This window comes from Microcaecilia unicolor, chromosome 1 (genome assembly GCF_901765095.1).
Source record: "Microcaecilia unicolor chromosome 1, aMicUni1.1, whole genome shotgun sequence".
In the NCBI taxonomy this organism is placed as follows: Eukaryota; Metazoa; Chordata; class Amphibia; order Gymnophiona; family Siphonopidae; genus Microcaecilia; species Microcaecilia unicolor.
The window spans coordinates 771,681,531-771,708,676 of record NC_044031.1 but is presented as its reverse complement, the minus strand read 5'-3'; the positions used below and the strand labels follow the sequence as shown (position 1 = coordinate 771,708,676).

The following is a 27,146-nucleotide window of genomic DNA, read 5'->3' as shown; positions in this document are numbered from 1 at the left end:
AGCATCAGACCATTTTTCCTTTAAAGGGGATTTTTCAGGGGAAATGCTCGGGGTCCTAATGGAACAGCGGGTTCTAGAAGCTGAAGTCGTCGGATTGGGGATCTGATCGTGCTGAGAGAGAGAGAGAGAGAGAGAGTGTATAGAGGTGATGCGGGTAGTCGGGTCCTTACTGACAAAAATGTAAAGACCAGGGAACCGTTTACTTCAGAACAAAAAAAATGCAGAAAGGAATACGACTTAATGATGGCCATGTTACCTACTTGGGCCTCTTGGCAAGGAAAGATGGGACAAGAAAAGGATATCTGAGCAAGAAGACCTCAGACAATACAAAATGGCACAGCAAGTGGTTTACTTTACTGCAAAATATGCTCTTCTATTTCGAGACCGATTCCAGCTCCAGACCCTCGGGATTGTATTTGCTGGAAGGCTGTGTCTGTGACAGGTCGCCATCCCCTAAGCCTTCCCTTTCCTCTAAGGAATCTCTGGAGAAACAGGTAAAGGAAGAAGCAGTGGAGAGTAGCTGTACCCCTGCTGCAGTGGCTGGGGAGATGACAGCAGCAACCCGGAGAAAGTTTAGAGTTCAAATCCAACTCTTTATGCTTGTACTTGAGGGGAAAAATTGTGGTGAAGGTGGGGGGCTGGGGAGGAATCTGCTAGTGAGGTATGTGTAGAAAGGGGGGGGGCTGTCTCTCCTCCGGGGTGTTTATGTGTGAGTGATTTTGTGTGGGGGAAGGAGGGGGAGTGGCCTGTCCCTCGGGTGTGTGTTTTTGGAAGGAAGGTGCATTGCTAGTTCTCAACTATATGGCAAAAAGAAATCTGCTTTGGTACTGGGGTATTTCTAGTCTCATGTTTTTTCTGCATTCCTCTGATCTCCCAGGGTTAACCTACCTGCCAACCCAAAGCGCAGAGAGGTAAAAGGGCCTTTTCACAACACCATCATGTTGCTTTATTCTCTGTTTGGTTCCTGTTTGCTCTGGCATTGATAGAATTTGCCTACTTAACTGGTATTCACTTTCACCCGCCTCCCCAGATGAACTATGCCATTTTGGGGCAGTTATAAATCTTCAGTTGTCATTTTATGGCACCGATATTACATAAGAGCTGTAAGTGAACTTGTTGATGTGTTTAAAAAATGGCTCCCACAACATTTATGAAAAGCATGTGAAGATATATAGAATGGTGATTCCAAAGTCTGGTGTAGGTGACTTGTTTAGTTAGCTGGCTACCTTTCTGTTTTACATCGCCTGAATCCTGCAGCAGGGACTGAACTAGTCCATTTCTTCTCATCATTAGTAAGCTGGGGGCGTACTGCAAACTGCACCAAATGGAAGACAATCCCTGAATGCACTACAGAATCTGTGAGGGCTCCTTAATTAACTAGAGTTAAGTTGGGGCTATCTGGAGAACATTTTTTCCTGTGTTATGGGTAATCAACCCTATTTAATTAGGCAGCTGCGTACCACAATAGTGCCATCAGATGGACATGGAGGTGAAGTGAGTGTCCCAGGAGACTCCAAATCAAAGTTTCTAGTCCACTGGACACCTGGTGGCTTTCATTTCACTACAGGGGAGAGAGAGAGAATGCAAAGTGCTCAAGGTAGACATGAAAGCTGCACCTCCTTCCCAGGAACATAATTCTCCAGCTTAATATAAAAATGCACAATCTAAGGCCCCAGCAAATGAAAACATGTCAAGATCAAGAGAGATCTTATAGACAAATATTTAGTCACCTTCCACTCATTGGAATGTATTTTAAATGAATTTATCATCATCTGGATTTCCAGATAAAAACATGTTATAAACCCAACCCAGAGGAGTGAATCAGGTTAGAAGCACTAAGAAAATCACTTTAATAGAGTATATGACAGCGACTTCATCTAGTCTGCTAGCAAGGTTGGTAGGGGGGTTCTTTCTCCCCTCTATGCCTTGTTTAGGTTTGTAGCTGCCACTCCCTGCAACTTACCCCCTCCCCCATGCCCTTCTTGAAGTGTGAACATCACTTAAGTTTTGCTTTGATTCCATCCCCTTTCTCTATGTTTACCCTATACCCTCTTGAATTCAGTCACTGTTTTTGAACTCAGCACCTTCAGAGGGAGGGGGATTCCAGGCTCCACTACCCTTTCCATGAAAAAAAAAAAAACCATTTCCTGATGTTGCTCTTAAAATGAAGTTGCAAAGAGCAAAACTTTACATCCTGTAGTTCTACAGCTTTCCTGTCTCTCAATCAGATTTATTTGTTTATTAATGCCTTTCATCTGAATCCTAAGTCCCCCTCCCTCTTCTCATACCATTTCTGTTGCTTTTCACGTACATATACTAAATACAAATTTATTCATTTAAATGTTTTCAGAAAGGATCTTATTGTATTTTGGTTTGGATTTTTATTGAACTCATTATTGCTTGCTGATAATGGAGATCTTTTGCTTTACTTACTGTATTTATCATGTTTGCACACTGCTTGTATGGGTCAAAATCCCTAAAAATCAGTTAGACATGCAACAAACTCCCTGGAATTCAAACATGCGGAGGATATGCATAAAGGAATCCTGTGCAGTAGGAGTGGATCCTCAGAAGCTTAGCCAAAATTGGGTGGCAGAGCAGGTGGGGGAAGAGAGGTTGGTAGTTGGGAGGCGAGGATAGTGGAGGGCAGACTTATACGGTCTGTACCAGAGCCGGTGATGGGAGGCGGGACTGGTGGTTGGGAGGCGGGAAATACTGCTGGGCAGACTTGTACGGTCTGTGCCCTGAAAAAGGCAGGTACAAATCAAGGTAAGGTATACACATATGAGTTTATCTTGTTGGGCAGACTGGATGGACCGTGCAGGTATTTTTCTGCCGTCATCTACTATGTTACTATTTAGAAAAAAAAAAAGAGACAGCTTTTTACCTGCTGCAGTAAAAAGGGGCTTCAGCATGTGTCAAAAACCTGTTGCCAGAAAATGTGGTCAAGGCGGTTAGCTTAGCGAGGTTTAAAAAAAAGGGCTGGTGGTTGGGAGGAGGGGATAGTGCTGGGCAGACTTGTACGGTCTGTGCCCTGAAAAGGCAGGTACAAATCAAGGTAAGGTATACACATATGAGTTTATCTTGTTGGGCAGACTGGATGGACCATGCAGGTCTTTTTCTGCCGTCATCTACTATGTTACTATGTATGTTACTATGACTCTTTTTAAAGTAATGTCAGTTCCTGTCTATCTATATTTAGAAAAGAGTCCCTTGTTCACCAAGCCTTTTCTGAAATATGAAGGGTTTTGTGCACACATGGACCTAAACACCTGTTTTCTGACCTCTGGTACATAACATAAACAAAGGTTTCCATTTCTTCTAAAGGGGTATTATTTATATAGAGATTGAGCTGCTGGTGTAATCTCTAAATATTTTAGTGTGAAAAGTCTAATGATATTGGGATCTTTGTGCATTCATGGGACCATTTCATAAAGGAGTCCAGCGCATAGAACAACTTTTCAATTTGTATGTGATTTACGTGTTGATTTTTCTGGGGTGGACACCAGGCAGATCAGGGCTGTGACAGGCACATGCAGGTGTTTCATTCAATGCACCCAGCACAGGCACACACACAGTTCAGCTAGAAATGCTTCATCCTTCCTTCTCTGCACTAATTTTACAAAGCCACATATTTATTAGTAAAAGAGATTCAACAAATGCACCTTGGTATTGCCTTGAAGGCCTTCCGCATCTGTTTTTATAAAAATCCAGTTGAGGAAAAAGTAAGATTGCAAGAACTGTGGGTCCACACAGGGCCAGTTTTAGGCAGACTGGAGCCCAGGGCAGACATTTAGGAGGGGGCCCCTTCCCCCAATCTCCCCAACCACTGCCACCACAAAACACAGACAGGCCTTCACCAAATAAAGGAAAAAGAAATTAGAAAAATGGAAATCTGAACACCAAAACTGAAACACGGCAAGTACTGCAACACTGAAGAAATAAAAACAGAAATGCACTTCCTTTTTGTAATGATCACAATTGGTAGCATCACCCCCACTTTGGGCTCAGACCCCCCCCCCCCCATCACCCTTGCTGTGGCTAGCAGGGATCTCCAAGCTGTGCCAGCTGAAGACCACTTCCTCTGGTCCAGCAGCCAGAGTTCTCCAAGCTCTGAAGCTGGCAGCTGTGTCCTCAAGCCGCTGCCGCTGCTCAGTTTTCATGTATGCAGAAAAACTAAGCATTCATGGGCGTGGGTCAGCAGTGGTGGCAGCAGCTCAGGGACACTGTCTCTGGCTGCAGGGCTTTGAAGAGCAGCAAAGGAAGAGGAAGTCTTCACCTGCAGAGGCCTGGAGATCCCTGCCAGGTCTAGTATTTATATCTTGCATTCAGGCAGGGGGTGGCAGCAGGCAGCAGGGAGAGAATTTGATGCCCAACCATTTAAGTTCAGCCCTGTCCCCACCACCCCAATCAATCATCTGGCTATGCCAATAAACACATAAGTACATAAGTAAGTAAGTACATAAGTAATGCCACACTGGGAAAAGACCAAGGGTCCATCGAGCCCAGCATCTTGTCCACGACAGCGGCCAATCCAGGCCAAGGGCACCTGGCAAGCTTCCCAAACATACAAACATTCTATAATTGTTATTCCTGGGATTTTGGATTTTTCCAAGTCCGTTTAGTAGCGGTTTATGGACTTGTCCTTTAGGAAACCGTCCAACCCCTTTTTAAACTCTGCTAAGCTAACCGCCTTCACCACATTTTCCGGCAATGAATTCCAGAGTTTAATTACACGTTGGGTGAAGAAAAATTTTCTCTGATTTGTTTTAAATTTACTACACTGTAGTTTAATCGCATGCCCCCTAGTCCTAGTATTTTTGGAAAGCGTGAACAGACGCTTCACATCCACCTGTTCCACTCCACTCATTATTTTATATACCTCTATCATGTCTCCCCTCAGCCATCTCTTCTCCAAGCTGAATAGCCCTAGCCTCCTTAGTCTTTCTTCATAGGGAAGTCGTCCCATCCCCGCTATCATTTTAGTCGCCCTTTGCTGCACCTTTTCCAATTCTACTATATCTTTCTTGAGATGCGGCAACCAGAATTGAGCACAATACTCAAGGTGCGGTCGCACCATGGAGCGATACAACGGCATTATAACATCCTCACACCTGTTTTCCATACCTTTCCTAATAATACCCAACATTCTATTCGCTTTCCTAGCCGCAGCAGCACACTGAGCAGAAGGTTTCAGTGTGTTATCGACGACGACACCCAGATCCCTTTCTTGGTCCGTAACTCCTAACGTGGAACCTTGCATGACGTAGCTATAATTCGGGTTCTTTTTTCCCACATGCATCATCTTGCACTTGCTCACATTAAACATCATCTGCCATTTAGCCGCCCAGTCTCCCAGTCTCGTAAGGTCCTCTTGTAATTTTTCACAATCCTGTCGTGAGTTAACGACTTTGAATAACTTTGTGTCATCAGCAAATTTAATTACCTCGCTAGTTACTCCCATCTCTAAATCATTTATAAATATATTAAAAAGCAGCGGTCCTAGCACAGACCCCTGAGGAACCCCACTAACTACCCTTCTCCATTGTGAATACTACTACTACTACTACTTAACATTTCTAGAGCGCTACTAGGGTTACGCAGCGCTGTATACTGCCCATTTAACCCCACTCTCTGTTTCCTATCCTTCAACCAGTTTTTAATCCACAATAGGACATTTCCTCCTATCCCATAACCCTCCAATTTCCTCTGTAGCCTTTCATGAGGTACCTTGTCAAACGCCTTTTGAAAATCCAGATACACAATATCAACCGGCTCCCCTTTGTCCACATGTTTGTTTACTCCTTCAAAGAATTGAAGTAAATTGGTCAGGCAAGATTTCCCCACACAAAAGCCGTGCTGACTCGGTCTCAGTAATCCATGTCCTCGGATGTGCTCTGTAATTTTGTTTTTAATAATAGCCTCTACCATTTTCCCCGGCACCGACATCAGACTCACCGGTCTATAATTTCCCGGATCTCCCCTGGAGCCTTTTTTAAAAATGGGCGTTACATTGGCCACCCTCCAATCTTCCGGTACCACGCTCGATTTTAAGGATAAGTTGCATATCACTAGCAGTAGCTCCGCAAGCTCATTTTTCAGTTCTATCAGTACTCTAGGATGAATACCATCCGGTCCAGGAGATTTGCTAATCTTCAGTTTGCCGAACTGCCCCATTACGTCCTCCAGGTTTACCGTGAAGTCAGTAAGTTTCTCCGACTCGTCCACTTGAAATACCATTTCCGACACCGGTATCCCACCCAAATCTTCCTCGGTGAAGACCAAAGCAAAGAATTCATTCAGTCTCTCCGCTACGTCTTTGTCTTCCTTGATCGCCCCTTTTACCCCTTGGTCATCCAGCGTCATCCAGTAATTTGTGATACACAAATCCCAAAGTTAAATTCCAGTTAATAAATTGAAAATAAAATACTTTTTTCATCCTTTGATGTCTGGACATTTTATATTTCCATCGTATTGGTCCTAGTTTCTCTGTCTTCTACTAATTCTCTTTCCAGCAACTTTTGTCAGTTTGTCTTTTCTTCTCTCTCCTGTCTTGTTCTATTCCTTCACTACACCTGTCTCTGACATATTGATCCTTCCTTTATCTGTCTTATCTCCCTTTTTCTTTTCAGCCTCTCTATCCACTCAAACTTCATCTTCTTTCTCGCCCTTCTTCTTTTAACTTTTCAGCTACCTATTAACTTTCCATATTCTTCTCTCATTTCCCATCACTACTTTCCCAGCCTGCTATTCCCTTCCATATTTCATCTACTTTCCATTACCACATTTCTACCTCTGTATTCACTATCCTTCTCTCACTAATTATCTTGCCATCCCTTCTTGGCTTTTCCCACATGGTTCCACTATTTCCACTAGTTCCTCTCCCGCCCCCTCTCCTTCCCTTCATCCACTGTTGGAGCCCAATATTTTCTCTCCCTATCCCCCCACCACCATGGCCTAACATCTCCCTGTCCCTTTTTCTCTACACCCCTATCATCTTCCTGTCCCATTTCTGTAACCTCCTCCCCACACCCCATGGTCAATCATCTCTCTTCCTCTCTCTCCCTTCCATGGTCCAACATTATAAGAACACTAGTAAAGAAGGCCCATTTCTCAGAGCAATGAAATGGGCTCTAGCTTGTTTTTTTTTGGGGGGGGGGGGGTGACTCACATACGGAGAGCAGGAGCATGGACATCCAAATGGATTTGTTCTGTCAGCGCTGTTCGTGTTGTCGGTGCTGCAGTGTAAGTGAGCAGTTAAGTCTTCATTGCTGCTGGCGCTCCGTTTCGTCCAGTGTCAGTGCTCGTCCCTCGTCGTCATCACGTAGTGAAATGAGGGCGGGGCACACACTGATGGGGAAAGCGGCTATCTCGACGCCTCAACTTCTGGTGGAGAAAGCTGATCTCGACGCTTCAACTTCCGGTGGTGGCTTCATTTAGAACGTTGGGGTTGTGAATTATATAGATAGATAAGAGTAGCCATACTGGGTCAGACCAATGGTCCATCTAGCCCAGTATCCTGTTTTCCAAACAGTGGCCAAGCCAGGTCACAAGAACCTGGCAGAAACCCAAAGTGTGGTAACACTCCATACTACAAATCCCAGGGCAAGCAGTTGCCTCCCATGTCTGTCTCAATAGCAGGAACCTTTCCTCCGGGAATTTGTCCAGACCTTTTTTTAAACCCAGATACGCTAACCAGTGTTACCACCTCTTCCGGCAAAGAGTTCCAGAGCTTAACTATTCGTTGAGTGAAAAAATATTTCCTCCTATTTGTTTTAAAAGTATTTCCATGTAACTTCCTCGAGTGTCCCCTAGTCTTTGTACTTTTGGAATGAGTAAAAAATGGATTTACTTCTACTCGTTCTACACCACTCAGGATTTTGTAGACCTGAATCATATCTCCCCTCAGCCATCTCTTTTCCAAGCTGAAGAGACCTAACCTCTTTAGCCTTTCCTCATATGAGAGGAGTTCCATCCCCTTTATCATTTTGGTTGCTCTTCTTATAACCGTTTCTACTTCCACTATATCTTTTTTGTGATATGGTGACCATAATTGTACGTAATACTCAAGTTGCGTAAGCACCATGGAGCGATACAAAGGCATTATAGTATTTTGGGTCTTTCTCACTATCCCTTTCCTAATAATTCCTAGCATCCTGTTTGCTTTTTTTGGATGCCGCCGTACACTGAGCAGAAGACTTCAGCATATTATCTACAATGACACCCAGATCTTTTTCTTGAGTGCTCACCTTTATCCACATGTTTATTCACGCTTTCAAAGAAATGAAGCAAATTGGTGAGGCAAGACTTCCCTTGGCTGAACCCATTCTAACTCTGTCCCATTAAACCATGTTTGTCTACGTGTTCTATAATGTTATTCTTTATAATAGTTGCCACTATTTTGCCCGGCACCAACGTCAGGCTTACCGGTCTATAATTTCCAGGTTCACCCCTAGAATCCTTTTTAAAAATCAGCGTCACATTGGCCACCCTCCAATCTTCAGATACTATGGATGATTTTAATAACAGGTTACATATTACTAACAGTGGAATGTATCTGGACTGTTCTTCCAAGATGGTATATTTGAATAATGTCCATGCCTAATTTAGTGTCCTAACCTTTGCATCTGATCCTTTTAGTTTCTTTTAAACCATTTTCCTCATTTTATTATAGTCGCCCTTTCAAAAATTAAATGCAGCTACAGTAGATTTCTTTTGCAGGTTCATCCCAGATAGTAGCTCAAACTTAGTCATGTTATGATCACTTTTTCCCAGGGGACCCAACACCACCACCTCTTGCACTATACCATGCACTCAACCAAGGACCAGATCCAAAATGGGTCACCCTGTTGTCGGTTCCTGGACCAGTTGCTCCAAGAAGCAGTTGTTTATTACATCTAGAAATGTTATCTCCCTGGCACTCCTTGATGTGACATTTATCCAGTCAATATCGGGGTACTATTGCTTCCTCCCTCTTTCCTGCTACTGTTGTTCCCCATCTACCCTATCCCACATAAGCCTGCATCTCTTCCTATCTCCTCCCCTCCCATTATTCAACACCTGCCTCTCCTTCCCTTCCTTCCTTGGGTCCAACATCTTTCTCTTCCTTCCCAACTGCTCTCCCATCTAGCATCTCTCCCTCCCTCCCACTCCTGAGTCCAATATCTTTCCCTCCCTTCCCTCCACCCTATTGCCATCTCTCTCTCTCCTCCTCTCCTGTTCCCAGGCTCAGCATTTCTTCCTCCACTATCCCCTCCTCCTGGTCTATTTTAAAATAGATCCAGGGGGCCCCCATGGTCCCCCATCTCTTCCCCCTTCTTGCTACTCTGATCTAAGGTCTCCCTTCCTTTCCTGTCTGCCTTACATCGTGTTTTGTTGACAGGAGATCATTGGCGGGTTTGGCATGGCAGTGATTCTGATACGCTACCTGTGACTGTCCCGGCGCTGTTCCTATTCTGCCACTGCCGTGTTCCAAACAGGAAGTTGCGTCAGATGGGGGTGGAATGTGGCAGAGGAACAGCACCAGGACAGTCACAGGTAGCGTATCAGAATCACTGCCGTGCCAACAATCTGTCCACAAGAACACGATGCAAGATAGTCATGGAAGGGAGGGAGACCTTGGATCAGGGTGACAGAGCTGCCAAAAGGTCCTGGTTTTTGAGAGGGAAATTTTAGTACATGTCCTAGCCCCACCCCCATTCTGTCTTGGCTCCACCCACTCTACCTCATGGTCCCACCCCCTGGCACACCTCAGTCCCACGGCCATTCCAGAAAATATTTTATTTACACCAGTGACAACCAGGGATGGGTAAGAGAAGGTGCTTCAGTTCACTCTGCTACACCCCCTGTCCAGCATCTATTCCCAGAAGGGACATAACGCGAGGGGGCCTTGGCCCCCTCACTTTCCGCTTAAGCCCACTCCAAAATTGTGGCACCGGTTTATTATTGACCAGATAGAGAGTTTTCAGTTTTGGTACAGTAAAAGCCATCACAAGAACAAAATATAAGAAAACCAATGGACTGCATTAGGGGCTTAAAACCCATATAGTTATGTTTAAACAGAAGAGATCTGCATGAAACAAAACATTTGACTTATAAAACCACTTGTCCCTGAAACATGTTCAAAACAGAATAATCCATTTGTGTATCTAAAAGGTAAACTTCTACAAAACAGATGCAGATGTGATTCCAGGTGCCCAATGAAAGGAGAGTTTAATTCTACTTCCAATCTTTATAACACCAGGCTTTTTGAGGCAGATTATGACAACAGTTAAGATGAACCCAACAAGAAACAGGATATCCTCACTGAAATTTGGCCACTGTATAGAACAGTGTAGAAAAATGAGCACAAAATACAGAGTTTATAACTGCTGTTTCGCTATCTGCAACAATAATTTTTCAAGCTGTTTTAGTAATAGTCAATAGTTATTTCATGATGTTCATATTTACATATGGGAAGCTTTCAAATAAATTAAAAAGACTTCCACCTTTTAAGGCATTGCCTATCCATAGTAACATAGTAAATGACGGCAGATAAAGACCTGAACGGTCCATCCAGTCTGCCCAACAAGATAAACTCATTTTACATGGTATGTGATACTTTATATGTACACCTGAGTTTGATTTGTCCTTTCCATTTTCAGGGCACAGACCGTAGAAGTCTGCCAAGCAGTGGTTTTGCTTCCCAATTACCAGTGTTGCCACCCAGTCTCCGCTAAGATTCAGTGGATCCATTCCTTCTAAACAGGATTCCTTTGTGTTTATCCCACGCACGTTTGAATTCTGTTACCGTTTTCATCTCCACCACCTCCCGAGGAGGGTATTCCACATATCCACTACCCTCTCCGTGAAAAAATACTTGCTGACATTAGTCCTGAGTCTGCCCCCCCTCAACCTCAATTCATGTCCTCTAGTTCTATTGCCTTCCCGTCTCCAGAAAAGGTTTGGGGATTAATACCTTTCAAATATTTGAACGTCTGTATCATTTTACCCCTGTTTCTCCTTTCCTCCAAGGTATACATGTTCAGGTCGGCAAGTCTCTCTTCGTATGGTTGCATCACAAATCTCATACCATTTTTGTAACTTTTCTTTGCACTGCTTCCAGTCTTTTTACATCTTTAGCAAGATACGGCCTCCAAAACTGAACACAATACTCCAAACTTTAGACTTCTTACAGTTGGACCATGCATAGGCAGTCCCTTATTTCTAATAACAAATTAAAGGTAGCACTTTGGGAACAAGGTTGAGGGAGGAAAGAAGGAAAAGAGGAGATGCCAGGCCAGGGAGAGCAGTGGTGGTGAATAGAAGGGAAGGGAAAGATGCTGGAGCAGGAGTGCGGCAGAGTGCCTCATTATAGGACCACCCTATCAGCGGGAGACTTTCTCATTTTGGTGGGAGTGCGGGAGATGACCCGTCAAAGCAGGAGTCTCCAAATCAATGTGGGAGACTTGGCAGGTCTGGGGTGACAAGAAGGAGGAAGAGATGATAGACTGCAGGGCCCCCTCCCCAACTCCAACCCTGGGTCCACATATTAACTGCTTGGGGAAGGTGCGTAGCAAGGTAAGAAGTGTCTGTGCCAGCACGTCTGTCACATGGATCATTTTAGGCATAGCCTGAAAATTCAACTCTTTCGTTTACAGGAGAAAGATGTCTGTTTCCTTCCTGCATGGATGAAGCCTCTTTCCAACTATCAATCAATATGATAACTGTACAGCAAGAAGTTGGATTTAAAGTTGATCCATAGCTTGCTACAGTATCCCGTGATCTTGCATCGTAGGTGAGCGACTTCCTCAGCAAGGATGAATTATGTGGTATATTACCAAAGGTGCAGGACATGGAGACATAGCTGGGGTGAATATCAAGGTCCCCGTGCTCTATTGTCATCTCCGTTTTCCTCATTACGCTTTTCTCCCCCCTTACATTGTAAGCCGCTCAGACATTTTTGATGGACGGGGTATAAACCTTTAATAAAACAAACTTAAACTTGAAGGTCTGAACCTCCCAATAGTCGGTGCTGACTTCTCAGTTTTCCTCTTTCTTTACATTTCTCTCTGAGTGAATTCCGTAATACACGTCTCCAAGCAGGGTAATTTCTCAACAGAGCACTTTCATACCAATTTGGAAAGGTGCCTATTTTATTTTTACTTAATAAAGGCAACATAGGCACATATCCATTCATGAAACTGGCTCCCAGCAGCCCACAGATCTACCCCTGTCTGAGTGATGGACTACTAAACTCTTGGTCTGCTCAGACGACACCCATGAGAAAACCGACGCAGAAATCATCCAGGTAGATGCTGCTTTTGGTGCACCTGCTTTTTACATGTGCAAGAAAAGCTTTCTAAAAGAACTTTTCAAAAGCATTTCTGCAGCTAAAAAAGAAGATATTCAAAGCAATTTAACAGGTCAGAAATGGTCCCTGGCCAGATAAATCACCTGTTACTGCCACTGAAAATATCCGGTTAGCAACTATGACAGAACTGGCTATTTGGGGGGTATCCTGAAGGCAGAGTCAGCACTTTCAGTTAAGTGATGATATTCAGCACTTCACCACATAAAACACAGCCCTATCTTTTACAAAGCTATGCTAGCGATTCCTGTTCAATTCCTATGAGCTTCATTAGGGATTCACAAGTGCGGCTTTGTAAAAGGACACTTTAGCAGTGCCTCATAGCTAGTTAAATGCTAAATATCGCACTTAAGTGGCAATGTTCTAGCCAGCTCCACAAACCCAAAAATTCAATGCTGAAGCCCGGACATGGCACGACACTGTATTTTCGGCCATAATACTCTAAGTGGCCCTGGCTGAATATCGACCCCAACGTGCTTACATTCGTGATCTGTCTGATGCTCGGCATCTATGAGGAGAATTTTCAAAAGCATTCTCCATGGGTAAAACAGTGCTATACAAGATCGTCCACTCTGCGTGTGTGCTGTGTCTGGGGAGGCATTTCTGAGGCTGGGATTTTGGCAACTTTGCACTTACTCACATACTTTGAAAACTGCAGCATTTGTGCTAAATTAACCTAGAAAAAAATCGTGCACCCTGAAGGGTGGGTATGAATGTAAGCACACAGTTTCCAGTGGACTATTTTCATAGGAAATGCGTCTGCATATTTTCTGTTTGAAAATCCGACACAGAGAAAACCTTTCTAGCCTCATTAACCTCTAAAGGGGTGATTTCATAAGGGGGCCCTGGGAAGGAAGGCACAGAGAAAATTTGTTGCCCCTGATTTATAAACTTTTATGTTGAAATCATTTTATTGCAGACACAGAACAAAAATCATACTCTTTTACATTTAGATTTTCCTCTACATAAGTACATAAGTATTGCCATACTGGGAAAGACCAAAGGTCCATCAAGCCCAGCGTCCTGTTTCCAACAGTGGCCAATCCAGGTCACAATATACCTGGCAAGATCCCCAAAAAAGTACAAAACATTTTATACTGCTTATCCCAGAAATAGTGGATTTTCCCCGTCCAATTTAATACCTCTCTCCCTTTGTCACCCCCTCCTCTTACCCTTATCCCCACGCCCCCACCCCTCAGGTACATCGCTCCACTTATCGAAGCTAAAAATCGAAAACAGACATAAATGAAATGTTCAAAAGAGATTTGCATTGGTGGAGAGAGTGTGTTCCAAAATTTGTACCAAAATGCACTGAAAAAGTACTCCTTGCTGAGAGGTAATGTCTTGTACTATCAGCTGTTCTATCTTTAAATGAGAAATCCTATGAGAACGCCAGTGTTGCAGCAAAAGCACCTTTGGGGAAAGCCAGAATACCAATATTCATTTTTTTTTGCTATTACCACTGATCTCCGCAAGAACCTTTTCATTATAGGTACATAAGTACATGCCATACTGGGACAGACCAAAGGTCCAGCAAGCCCAGCATCTTGTTTCCAAAAGTGGCCAATCCAGGTTACAAGTACCTGGCAAGATCCCAAAAGAATACAATACATTTCATGCTGTTTATCCTAGAAATAAGCAGTGGATTTTCCCCAAATCCATTTAATAATGGCTTATGGACTTTTCTTTTAGGAAGCAAACCAAACCTTTTTTTAAACCCTGCTAAGCTAACTGCTTTTACGACATTCTCTGGAAAGAATTCCAGAGTTTAATTATGTGTTGCGTGAAGAAATATTTTCTCTGATTTGTTTTAAATGTACTACTTTGTAGCTTTATTGCATGCCCCCTAGTCCTAGTATTTTTGGAAACAGTAAACAAGTGATTCACGTCTACCCATTCCACTCCACTCATTATTTTATAGACCTCTATCATATCTCCCCTCAGCCATCTTTTCTCCAAACTGAAGAGCTCTAGCCACTTTAACCTTTCCTCACAGGGAAGTCATTCCATCCCCTTTATCATTTTCGTCACCCTTCTCTGTACCTTTTCTAATTCCACTATATCTTTTTGAGAAGTGGTGACTAGACTTGCACACAATATTCGAAGTGAGATCGCACCATGGAGTGATACAAAGGCATTATAACATCCCATTTTTGTTTTTAATTTCTTTCCTAATAATACCTAACATTCTATTTACTTTCTTAACCGCAGCAGCACACACTGAGCAGAGGGTTTCAACATATCATCCATGATGACACCTAGATCCCTTTCCTAGTCGGTGACTCCTAATGTGGAACCTTGCATTACGTAGCTATAGTCTGAGTTCCTCTTTCCCATCCATCAGTTTGCACTTGCTCACATTAAATGTCATCTGCCATTTGGATACCCAATCTTCCAGTCTCGTAAGGTCCTCTTGTAATTTTTCACAATCCTCCTGCGATTTAACAACTTTGAATAACTTTGTGTCATCAGCAAATTTAATTACCTCACTAGTTACTCCCATCTCTAGGTCATTTATAAATATGTTAAAAAGCAGTGGTCCCAGCACAGACCCCTGAGGAACCCCACTATCTACCCTTCTCCACTGAGAATACTGACCATTTAACCCTACTCTCTGTTTTCTATCTTTTAACCAGTTTTTAATTCACAATAGGTAACCATCTTAATATCAAAAAAGCAGACAACTAGTTCACTCCTGCTTAGGTGTAAGGGGATTAAATATCATTAAATGTTACAAGGAATTAATTTATACTTGGGGATAGCTAGAGCACTCACTAATTTTTCTCCACCACTTACCTATAAGGTAAGAATGATTTACAATTGCAAGAATAAAAGGAATCTCTGTTGAAATGCAGTGTCCTGCGTTTCCAGATTTAAAGTCATGCACTCAGGACACAAAGACCATCTATTTAGCTTCAGAAAAGGTTTATTTAAGGTACAAATCATGTAAATAATATTGCAAACCAAACGAGAGGTAGGTCTTACAGATCTTTACAGAGAATCTGTACTTAAGTAAAGTAAGGTAGCAGGTCTAGATCAAAAGTTATGTTACTTACAGGTCCTTGTTACATAGTATGAACAGCATGAGGTAGGCACATGGTTGCAGAAGAGGTCCTCATAGCAGGCAGGCAGGTGAGCTGCAGGTCCCAGGAAGATGCAGGATGGAAGAGAAAAGCTGGCTAGCTGGGCTGCTCCCAGGCTTTTATAATGTTCCCTGAGCCCTGGATATTGTGGCGGAGCAGGTGGGGGAAGAGGGGTTGGTGGTTGGGAGGTGAGGACAGTGGAGGGCAGACTTATACGGTCTGCCAGAGCTGGAGATGGGAGGTGCGGGACTGGTGGTTGGGAGGCGGGAAATACTGCTGGGCAGACTTGTATGGTCTGTGCCCTGAAAAAGGCAGGTACAAATCAAGGTAAGGTATACACATATGAGTTTATCTTGTTGGGCAGACTGGATGGACCATGCAGGTCTTTTTCTGACGTCATCTACTACTACTACTACTCATACTGTCACAGGGACATCACTCCTATTCAACACTCCAAAATTGGGTGAAGCCCTTATGTGAATCTTATAATCATCGACAGAAACCCCCCCCCCCCCACGTATCAAATATCACGTATAAATATTTTTGTATTTTTATATATTTTTTTGTAATTTTATATTTTTTTAACTTATTTGACTAGATAAAAATCTGTTTGTGCCCGATTGAAATGGCCAACAATAAATGATTAGCAATGGAAAAAATAATGAAGCCACTTATCTTCACAGTCTGCACAATCTGCGAGCTCTCTGGACCCCGACAGGCTCCTGTTTCACTAATGCTTTGTCAAGTGATCTGAGCAATTGCAGACCTGCTGGAAAGAAAGACCGGTCAATAGCATATCAGTCACAAAAGTGAACTTAATTAAATATAACTTGGCTGTTGCTCACAAAATGTGGACCCACTGTGTAACACCATGTGCCACTGCCACCACTTAAAAAAAATCAGAAATTGTCATCAAACGCGCAGACAAGGGTGGGGCAGTGGTGGTATTAGATAGAGACAAGTACATTCAAGAATTTGAATCATAACTGGCTGATGAGAATGCTTATCGTAAATTGGATCAAGATCTGACTGAAAGATTGCAGAAGACAAAGATTTGACCCAAGTAGGGTTGGACCACAGGTTTCTAACGAAGAAAGAATATAATTTTCTTAATAATCCTCACCCGATCATTCCTGTGCTATATGCGCTGCCCAAAATTCAGAAAGACATCTACAATCCCCCAAGGACTTCGATCATGTCATCCAGAGGATCTCTACTGGAACCTTTGTCTACATTCGTTGATTCTTTTTTGAGACCATACATCACTGAGAGTCCTTCATACATCATGGATACAACACATTTTCTACAGATACCGGCATGTGTTGGTGACATTGGACATTAAATCTCTATACACTATGATCCTGAAAGAAGAGGCTTTAACCATGATCAACGACACACTAGAATTCAGACCTAGACCACATGATGTTCCCACCTTTTTTCTATATTCATTAGCCAGATTGGCCTTATGTGAGAATTATTTTCTTTTTCAATATTGTTTATTTTTACAAACATCGGGGGTGGTCATGGGAGCCACATTTGCTCCCACAATAACGAATCTATTCATGATCACCTTTTAGGATACATGGCTTGCATGATCTAACATAGTAACATAGTAAATGAAGGCAGATAAAGACCTGTATGGTCCGTCCAGTCTGCCCAACAAGATAAACTCATTTTACATGGTATGTGATACTTTATCAGGCTTATTTTCGAAAGAGAAGGGCGCCCATCTTTCGACACAAATCAGGAGATGGGCGTCCTTCTCTCAGGGTTGCCCAAATCGGCATAATCTACTACTACTACTACTATTTAGCATTTCTATAGCGCTACAACGCATACGCAGTGCTGCACAAACATAGAAGAAGACAGTCCCTGCTCAAAGAGCTTACAATCTAATAGACAAAAAATAAAGTAAGCAAATCAAATCAATTAATGTGTACAGGAAGGAGGAGAGGAGGGTAGGTGGAGGCGAGTGGTTACAAGTGGTTACGAGTCAAAAACAATGTTAAAGAGGTGGGCTTTCAGTCTAGATTTAAAGGTGGCCAAAGATGGGGCAAGACGTAGGGGCTCAGGAAGTTTATTCCAGGCATAGGGTGCAGCGAGACAGAAGGCGCGAAGTCTGGAGTTGGCAGTAGTGGAGAAGGGAACAGATAAGAAGGATTTATCCATGGAGCGGAGTGCACGGGAAGGGGTGTAGGGAAGGACAAGTGTGGAGAGATACTGGGAAGCAGCAGAGTGAGTACATTTATAGATTAGTAAAAGAAGTTTGAACAGGATGCGAAAACGGATAGGGAGCCAGTGAAGCGACTTGAGGAGAGGGGTAGTATGAGTAAAGCGACCCTGGCGGAAGACGAGACGGGCAGCAGAGTTTTGAACCGATTGGAGAGGGGAGAGGTGACTAAGTGGGAGGCCAGCAAGAAGCAGATTGCAGTAGTCTAAATGAGAGGTGACAAGAGTGTGGATGAGGGTTTTGGTAGAGTGCTCGGAAAGAAAGGGGCGGATTTTACGGATGTTGTAAAGAGAGAAACAACAGGTCTTGGCGGTCTGCTGGATATGAGCAGAGAAGGAGAGAGAAGAGTCAAAGATGACCCCAAGGTTTCGAGCTGAGGAGACAGGGAGAATGAGAGAGCCATCAACAGAAATAGAAAACGGGGGGAGTGGGGAGGTGGGTTTGGGGGGAAAAATGAGAAGCTCGGTTTTGGTCATGTTTAATTTCAGGTGGCATTGAGACATCATAAGTACATATATAAGTAGTGCCATACTGGGAAAGACCAAAGGTCCATCTAGCCCAGCATCCTGTCACCGACAGTGGCCAATCCAGGTCAAGGGCACCTGGCACGCTCCCCAAACGTAAAAACATTCCAGACAAGTTATACCTAAAAATGAGGAATTTTTCCAGTCCATTTAATAGCGGTCTGAAACTTTGGTTTGGATGCAAGGTGAGATATCAGGGGTAGAAAGGTAGATATGGGAGTCATCAGCATAGAGATGGTAGGAAAAGCCATGGGATGAGATTAATGAACCAAGGGAAGAAGTGTAGATAGAAAAGAGAAGGGGACCAAGAACAGAACCCTGAGGTACACCAACAGGCAGAGGGATAGAAGTAGAAGAGGATCCACCAGAGTGAACACTAAAGGTGCGGAGGGAGAGGTAGGAAGAGAACCAGGAAAGGACAGAGCCCTGGAATCCAAGTGAGGACAGAGTATCGAGAAGTATGCTGTGATCAACAGTGTCAAAAGCAGCGGAAAGGTCAAGAAGAATGAGGATGGAATATTGACCTCTGGATTTAGCCAGTAATAGGTCATTGGAGACTTTAGTAAGCGCAGTTTCGGTTGAGTGGAGAGGGGCGAAACCAGATTGTAGTGGGTCAAGAATAGCATGTGAGGAGAGAAAATCAAGGCAGCGGTGGTGAACAGCACGCTCAAGTAATTTGGAGAGAAAAGGAAGGAGGGAGATGGGTCGGTAATTAGAGGGACAAGTAGGGTCGAGTGAAGGCTTCTTAAGGAGAGGTGTGACCACAGCATGTTTAAAGGCAGTAGGGACAGTTGCAGTGGAAAGTGAGAGATTGAGAATGTGACAGATAAAGGAATAAGAGCAGGTGAGATGGCATTAAGAAGGTGGGTGGGAATGGGATCAGAGGAACAGGTGGTACATTTTGAGGAAGAAAGCCGATTTTGGGTGTCCCCAACTTCTTCCTGTCGCGGGGACGACCAGAGTTCCTGGGGGCATGTCGGAGGTGTAGCAAAGGCGGGACTGGGGCGTACCTAACAGATGGTTGTCCTCGAGCGATAATGGAAAAAAGAAGGGCGTCCCTGACGAGCACTTGGGCGACTTTACTTGGTCCATTTTTTCTTACGACCAAGCCTCAAAAAGCTGCCCGAACTGACCAGATGACCACCTGAGGGAATCAGGGATGACCTCCTCTGACTCCCCAAGTGGTGACTTACCCCCTCCCACCCTGAAAAAACAACTTTAAAAACTTTTTTTGCCAGCCTGAAATGTCATACTCAGGTCCATCGCAGCAGTATGCAGGTTCCTGGGAGGGGAGGTATGTGTGTGTCAGCGCCCAAGTTTTCCTGAGGACGTTCTTGCAGGACGTCCCGGCGAAGGGGCAGGGGAACCCATATTATCGAAACAAGATGGGCGACCATCTTTCATTTCAATAATACGGTTGGGGACACCCAAATCTCAACATTTAGGTCGACCTTAGAGATGGTCGTCCTTAGAGATGGTCATCCCTGATTTTCAGCGATAATGGAAACCGAGGACGCCCATCTCAAAAATGACCAAATCCAAGCCATTTGGTCATGGGAGGAGCCAGCATTCGTAGTGCACTGGTCCCCCTCACATGCCAGGACACCAACTGGGCACCCTAGGGGGCACTGCAGTGGACTTCAGAAAAAGCTGCCAGGTGCATAGCTCCCTTACCTTGTGTGCTGAGCCTCCCAAAACCCACTCCCCACAACTGTACACCACTACCATAGCCCTTATGGGTGAAGTGGGGCACCTAGATGTGGGTACAGTGGGTTTATGGTGGGTTTTGGAGGGCTAACCTTTACTACCACAAGTGTAACAGGTAGAGGGGGATGGGCCTGGGTCCACCTGCCTGAAGTGCACTGCAGTACCCACTAAAACTGCTCCAGGGACCTGCATACTGCTGTCATGGAGCTGGTTATGATATTTGAGGCTGGCATAGAGGCTGGAAAAAATATTTTAAAAATTGTTTTTGAGGGAGGGAGGGGGGGGGGGTTTAGTGACCACTTGGGGAGTAAGGGGATGTCATCCCTAATTCCCTCCAGTGGTCATCTGGTCATTTAGGGCACATTTTTGTGGCTTGGTTGTAAAAAAAAAAAAAAAGGACCAAGTAGAGTCGCCCAAGTGTTCGTCAGGGACGCCCTTCTTTTTTCCATTATCGGCTGAGGACACCTATGTGTTAAGCAAGCCCCAGTCCCGCTTTCGCTATGCTTCCGATATGCCCCTGGGAACTTTGGTCGTCCCCACGATGGAAAGCAGTTGAGGACGCCCAAAATAGGCTTTCAATTATACCGATTTGGGCGACCCTGTGAGAAGGACGCCCATCTTCCGATTTGTGTCGAAAGATGGGCGCTCTTCTCTTTCAAAAATAAGCCTGATAGTCTACTATGGTTTATATTGCAACCTTACTATCAGGGTACCCTGTCTTCCCTTTTCTGGTAATATCTTTGAAAGATACCTTGTTCCGAACCATATGTTTTTGAATGACTGTTGGCCTTCCCTCAGGTTCTAATTTAAAAGCTGCTCTATCTCCTTTTTTAAATGCTGATGCCAGCAGCCTGGTTTTAAGGTGAAGCACATCTTTCCATAATAGGCTCCCCTTTCCCAGAATGTTGCTCAGTTCCTTACAAATCTAAAACCCTCCTCCCTGTGCCATCACTTCATCCACGCATTGAGACTCTGGAGCACTGCCTGACTCTTTGGCCTTTTGCATAGAATGGGGAGTACTTTGGAAAATGCTACCCTAGAGGTTCTGGATTTGAACTTTCTACCTAAGAGCCTAAATTTTAGCTTCCAGAACATCTCTCCCACATTTTACTATGTCATTGGTACCCACATGTACCAAGACAGCCAGCTCCTCCCCAGCATTATCTAAAATCTTATCTATGTGATGCATGAGGTCCACCTTCTTTGTACAGGCAGGCAAGTGACCAGGTGATCCTCATTTCCACCAGCCACCCAGCAATCTATATGCCTAATAATCTAATCACTTACTACAACAGCTGCTCTATCCCTTCCCTCCGGGCATAAGCGCCTGGAGACACATCCTCGGTGTGAGGAGTTATTGCATCCCCTGCTGTGCTGCTCCTGTCTACAGGATTACTTCCAGCTGCACCAGGGGTGATGCTCTCCTTTTAGAAGATCTCCCTTCTCCAAGGCATCACAGAGGCTACCAGACTGAAGGTGGGACCCTCTCTACAATGTCCCTGTAGGCCTTCTCTGTGTAGCGTTCTGTCTCCCTCAGCTCCTCCGCTACTCTAGCCTCAAGAGAACGGACTCATTCTTTGAGAGCTAGGAGCTCTTTGCATCGACCACACACATATACCCTCTCACCAACTGGAGATAATCATACATGTGACTCTCAAATGCAAAAGGCTGGATAGCACCCATCTTACTGCTGGACTGCTGTCTGCATCTTAGTATTATAGAGTTGTTTAATTAAAACTTCTTAATGTACTAGGAATATCAGATGAATATAAAGAGCCTTAAGATTATATGGTATAATTTATTTAATGTTTGCTTCTCAGAAACTAAATGTAATTAAAACTCTAATGAAAACTCCTCTTTGTTGTCCTAATTAAAATAATTGACTATAAATGAAGTTTGCTTCTTTTTTAAAATTCTGTGTTTATCAATATCCTACAATTCCTCTTTTAAACCCATATTTAGCACAGAGCAAAATACTCCGCCTTATTTTCAAAAGAGAAAGACGCCCATATTTGACCCCAAATCGGGAGATGGGCGTCTTTCTCCCGTAGGCGCCCAAATCGGTATAATTGAAAGCCGATTTTGGGCGTGTTCAACTGCAATCTGTCACGGAAACGGGCAAAGTGATAGGGGCGTGTCGGAGGCGTGGTGAAGGTGGGACTGGGGCGTGTTTATCGCCAAGGAGGATGGGCGTCCTCGGCCGATAATCGAAAAAGAAAGGCGTTTTTAGCGCAAATTTTGGGTCACTTTTTTGGACCCTTTTTTCACGAACAAGTCCCAAAAAAGTGCCCTAAATGACCAGATGACCACTGGAGGGAATCGGGAATGACCACCCCTGACTCCCCAAATGGTCACTAACCCCCTCCCACCAAACAAAAAAAACAAGTTTAACAACTTTTTTTTCCCAGCCTACAGGCTCAAATGTCATCACAGCAGTATGCAGGTCCCTAGAGCAGTTGTTAGTGGATGCAGTGGACTTCAGCCAGGTGGACCCAGGCCCATCCCCCCACCTGTTACACTTGTGCTGCTAACTGGGAGCACTCCAAACCGCCCCAAAATCCACTGTACCCACATCTATGTGCCGCCCCTCTTCAGCCATAAGTGCTATGGTAATGGTGTAGAGTTGTGGGCAGTAGGCTTTGGGGGGGGGGGGATTTGGGGGGCTCAGCACCCAAGGTTAAGGGAGCTATAGACTTCAGAGGTATTAAAAAAATTTTTTAATTGTTACAAGTGCCCCCTAGGGTGCCCAGTTGGTGTCCTGGCATGTGAGGGGGGCCAGTGTACTACGAATCCTGGCCCCTCCCATGACCAAATGCCTTGGATTTGTTCGTTTTTGAGCTGGGCATCTTCGGTTTCCATTATCGCTGAAAAATGATACTGCCCAGCTGAAATCCGCACAAATCTGATGCATTTGCCTGGCACAAACCGTATTATCGGAAAAAAGATGGACGCCCATTTTTTCAAAATACGGTTTGTCCCGTCCCTTCACGTACCCGTTCTCGGAGATAGACGCCCATGGAGATGGGCGTTCACGTTCGATTATGCCCCTCAATGTCACTTACCCAAAGAGAAGTCCTCTTCTCTTAGAACTTCTCAGAAAGAAAGTTAAGTGGGACCTTGCCTCTCTATATAGTTTGGATTCTAAGGAGACTGTTTCAAACAAATCCTTGACGCTAGCCCAGTAAACAGATTGCCCTTAGTAACCTTTGCAAATATTCTACTTCCTCACACCTTAATTAACACTTAATTCAGGTCAGTAGCAGTGCTACCTCTCCAGCAGGAAAAGAACAGAAAATAACTTTATTTTAGGACAGTTTGAGCCTTGTTACTATCCTTTTTAAAGTTCTTTGGCTGTTGTTTCTACCTCTAGAGAAATTTTCAGTTTAAAACTATGGGGAAAAGAGTTGTACACTATAGAAACTATATAATAATGCTTGCTTCGTCTCTCTCTCTCTTTTATTTATTTATTTTTTAATTTTTAGAAGTCTTTATTAAGTATTAAGCATTACAACAATGGAAAACATAGAATCCAGGGCACATAGTACAGATTCTCTTACCAAGCCCAATATGCCCCCCAGCCGCTAAAGTCAACTTACAAGAGTAATGTAGTCTAAATAACATGAAAAAGTGATTAACAAGCATACATATATTTCCAGTATTTATAGAGAAGAGAATTTTCCTTTCAAAAGCAAGTAGACACCCACCTAACACCCAATCTCTGTCTTTTATTTTTTAGTTTTTTCTAAGACTGAACTAGGCCCTACTGTGCCTTCTAGAGTCTATCCTGTTAATGCTGTGGCAGAAATTAAAGTTTTAAAACTATGGGGGAAAGGGTATGGAGACTAGCAAATAAATTGCAAACTCCTACATTCCCTTTGGTGTAGGAGTTTGCAAAGTATAACCATCAAAACAGCAGCAGAGGATCCATTTTAACTCCACAAGTCCACAATGATGAAATCACCATGAACAATTGGCGTGAAAATCTGAGAATTGCCAGGCACCTCCAGACCATGTGAAGTGGTCACTGGCAATTGACACTTCAGGTAGGCGCCAGCGATTGTGATTCCAACTTGGTGCACCCTTCTCAGGGAAACATAGAGTAGTAACGCAAATGTATACAGTAATTCCCAGCTTTGAGCATTCTCAGTAAGATTCACAGGAGCCAATATTCAGACAGGCTATCTCCTGCGGTCAGCGCCAGGCCATTTCTGGTTACTGGCATTGAATATCCAGTTTACTTTTGGCCAGTTTGACTTTGAACAGCCAAGCCAATATTCAGCACTAGCTGGTCAAAGCCAAACTAGCCAAACAACAGAAGAAGATAAGAATAGTCATACTGGGTCAGACCAATGGTCCATCCAGCCTAGTATCCTTCTTCCAACAATGGCCAAGCCAGGTCACAAGTACCTGGCAGAAACCCAAATAGTAGAAACATTCCATGCTATTAATGCTAGGACAATTAGTGGCTTCCCCATGTGTGTCTCAATAGCACACTATGAACGTTTCCTCCAGGAACTTGTCCAAACGTTTTTTGAACCCAGATACGCTAACTGCTTACTACATCCTCCAGCAAAGAGTTCCAGAGCTTAACTATTCTTTGAGTGGGAAAAATATTTCCTCACCCTCTTAACAGCAAGTTCCAGAGCTTAACTATTGCTTTAAAAGTATTTCCATTCAATTTCATTGAGTGTCTCCTGGTCTTTGTACCTTTTGAAAGAGTAAAAAATCATTTCACTTTTACCTGTTCTACATCACTCAGGATTTTGTAGACCTCAATCATATCTCCTCTCAACTGTCTCTTTTCCAAGCTGAAGAGCCCTAACCTCTTTAGTCTTTCCTCATATGAGAGAAATTCCATCCCCTTTATCAGTTTGATCGCTCTTCTTTGAACCTTTTCTAACTCCACTACATCTTTTTTGAGATACAGAGACTACGTGCAATACTTGAGGTGAGGTCGTACCATGGAGCGATAGAGACATTTTAGTATTCATTATCTTATTTATCCCCTTCTCTAATGATTCCTAGCATCTTGTTTGCTTTTTTTTGGCCGCCACCATACACTGGGCAGAAGATTTTAGCATACTGTCTACAGTGACACCTAGAGCTTTTTCATGGTTGCTGACCCCTAAGGTAACTATGATTCAGGTTAATTTTCCCAATGTGCATCACTTTGCATTTGTACACATTAAATTTCATCTGCCATTTTGATGCTCAGTCTTTCAATTTCCTAAGGTCTTCCTGCAATTTTTCACAGTTCATATGTGTTTTAACAACCTTGAATAGTTTTGTGTCATCTGCAAATTTAATCACCTCACTCATCATTCTGATTTCTAGATTCAGTTCAATTCAGGTCTTATATACTGCCAGTATCCCTGTTTATAAGTACATAAGTATTGCCATATGAGGACAGACCAAAGGTCCATCAAGCCCAGCATCCTGTTTCTAACAGTGGCCAATCCAGGTCACAAATACCTGGCAAGATCCCCAAAAAATTTCAATATATTTTATGCTGCTTATCCTAGAAATAAGCAGTGGATTCCCCAATTCCATTTTTAATGGTCTATGGACTTTTCCTTTAGGAAGCCAGATCATTTATAAATATGTTAAATGGCACCGGTCCCAGTATAGATCCCTATGGCACTCCACTATTCACCACCCTCCATTGAGAGAAATGGCCATTTAACCCTACCCTCTGTTTTCTGTCCAATAACCAATTCCTAATCCACAACAGAACATTGCCTCCTATCTCATGACTCTAACTTTCTCAGGAGTCTCTCATAAAAGCTTTGTTAAAAGCTTTTTGGAAATCTAGATACACTACATCAACTAGCTCACCTTTATCCATATCTTTATTCATTCCTTCAAAGAAATGAAGCAAATTGGTGAGGCAAGACTTCCTTTGGCTGAAACCTCCACTTTAAATATAATACAAAACAACTGAAACCTCAAACCTCCAAACAGGAAAAATACAAATATATGTACTATATCCTTGTTATCTCAGGAGTAGGTTAATATCATTGGTTCCCCAAGAAGGGAACCCTGTTTGGAGGTTTGAGGTTTCAATTGTATTATATTTAAAGTGGAGGTTTTCCACAATTAAAGGGACACTTACAAACCAACTAACTATAAATTTGGCAAACTCCTCTTAGAGAGTTAGATTATTTCAATAGAGTTTGTTTTCTCCTGTTAAATATTAGAGTATTTATGTGTTATTTAATTTTATTCTTTATAAGAGTTTCTACTATTTTCCCTGACGTCAGACTTACAGATCTGTAATTTCCAGGATCACCCTGAAACGCTTTTTAAAAATTGGTGTTACATTGGCCACCCTCCAATCTTCAGGTAATACGGATGACTTTAATGACAGGTTACAGATTACTAACAGCAGATCAGCAATTTCATGTTTGAGTTCCTTCACTACTCTTGGATGCATGCCATCCAGTCCAGGTGATTTGCTACTCCTTAATTTGTTGATTTGGCTCAGTACGTCTTCCAGGTTCACTGACATTTCTTTTGGTTCCTCAGCATCATCACCCTTGAAAAACATTTCTGGTACAGGTAGATCTCTTAAATCTTCATCCATAAAGATGAAGCAAAGAATTCATTCAGTTTCTGTGCTATGACTTTGTCCTCCCTGAGTGCCCTTTTTGCTCCTTCAATATCTAATTGTCTCACAGATTTCCTCGCAGGCTTTCTGCTTCTGATGTACCTGGAAAAGTTGTTACTGTGAGTTTTTGCCTCTGCGGCAAGTTTTTCTTCATATTTTTTTAGCCTTTATTATCAGTGCTTTGCATCTAATCAGGGACGTAGCCAGACCTCACGGTGGGAGGGGGCCAGAGCCCGAGATGGGGGGACAATTTTGGTCTGCCGCCTCGCTGTCCCCAACCTCTGCCAGCTGAAGCTTTCTCCGATGCCACCGCATTGCCTGCCCTGCTCTCTCTTCCCCCTCATGTCCTGTATCCTTTTGGCTCTAATAGCCTCTTTCACTCCACCTTTCAACCATGCTGGCTATCATTTTCTCTTATTTCCACCTTTCTGAATACATGGAATGCATCTGGTCTGGGCTTCCAAGATGATATTTTAAACAATGTCCTAATCTTTGCATCCGATCCTTTTAGCTTCTTTTTAACCTTTTCCTCATTTTATCGTAGTTACCATTTCAAAAATTTAATGCTGGTAGAGTTAAGCGGCAATGCATGAAAATCCAGCGGATAGCTTGTTATATTGCCCGATATAGCCCCAGATGCAAAGTA

At 43.4% G+C, this 27,146-nt stretch overlaps 1 protein-coding gene across 1 annotated transcript in view; it reads left to right on the top strand.

Moving 5' to 3' along the window:
* The first annotated feature begins 218 nt into the window (after window positions 1–218).
* The window catches only part of RASGRF1 (Ras protein specific guanine nucleotide releasing factor 1), a 328,543-nt gene continuing 301,615 nt past the window's right edge, over window positions 219–27,146 (top strand). Inside the window, exon 1 of the mRNA XM_030192898.1 lies at window positions 219–494. Within this exon, the coding sequence (XP_030048758.1) occupies window positions 219–494 (276 nt within the window). The remainder of the gene's footprint in view (window positions 495–27,146) is intronic.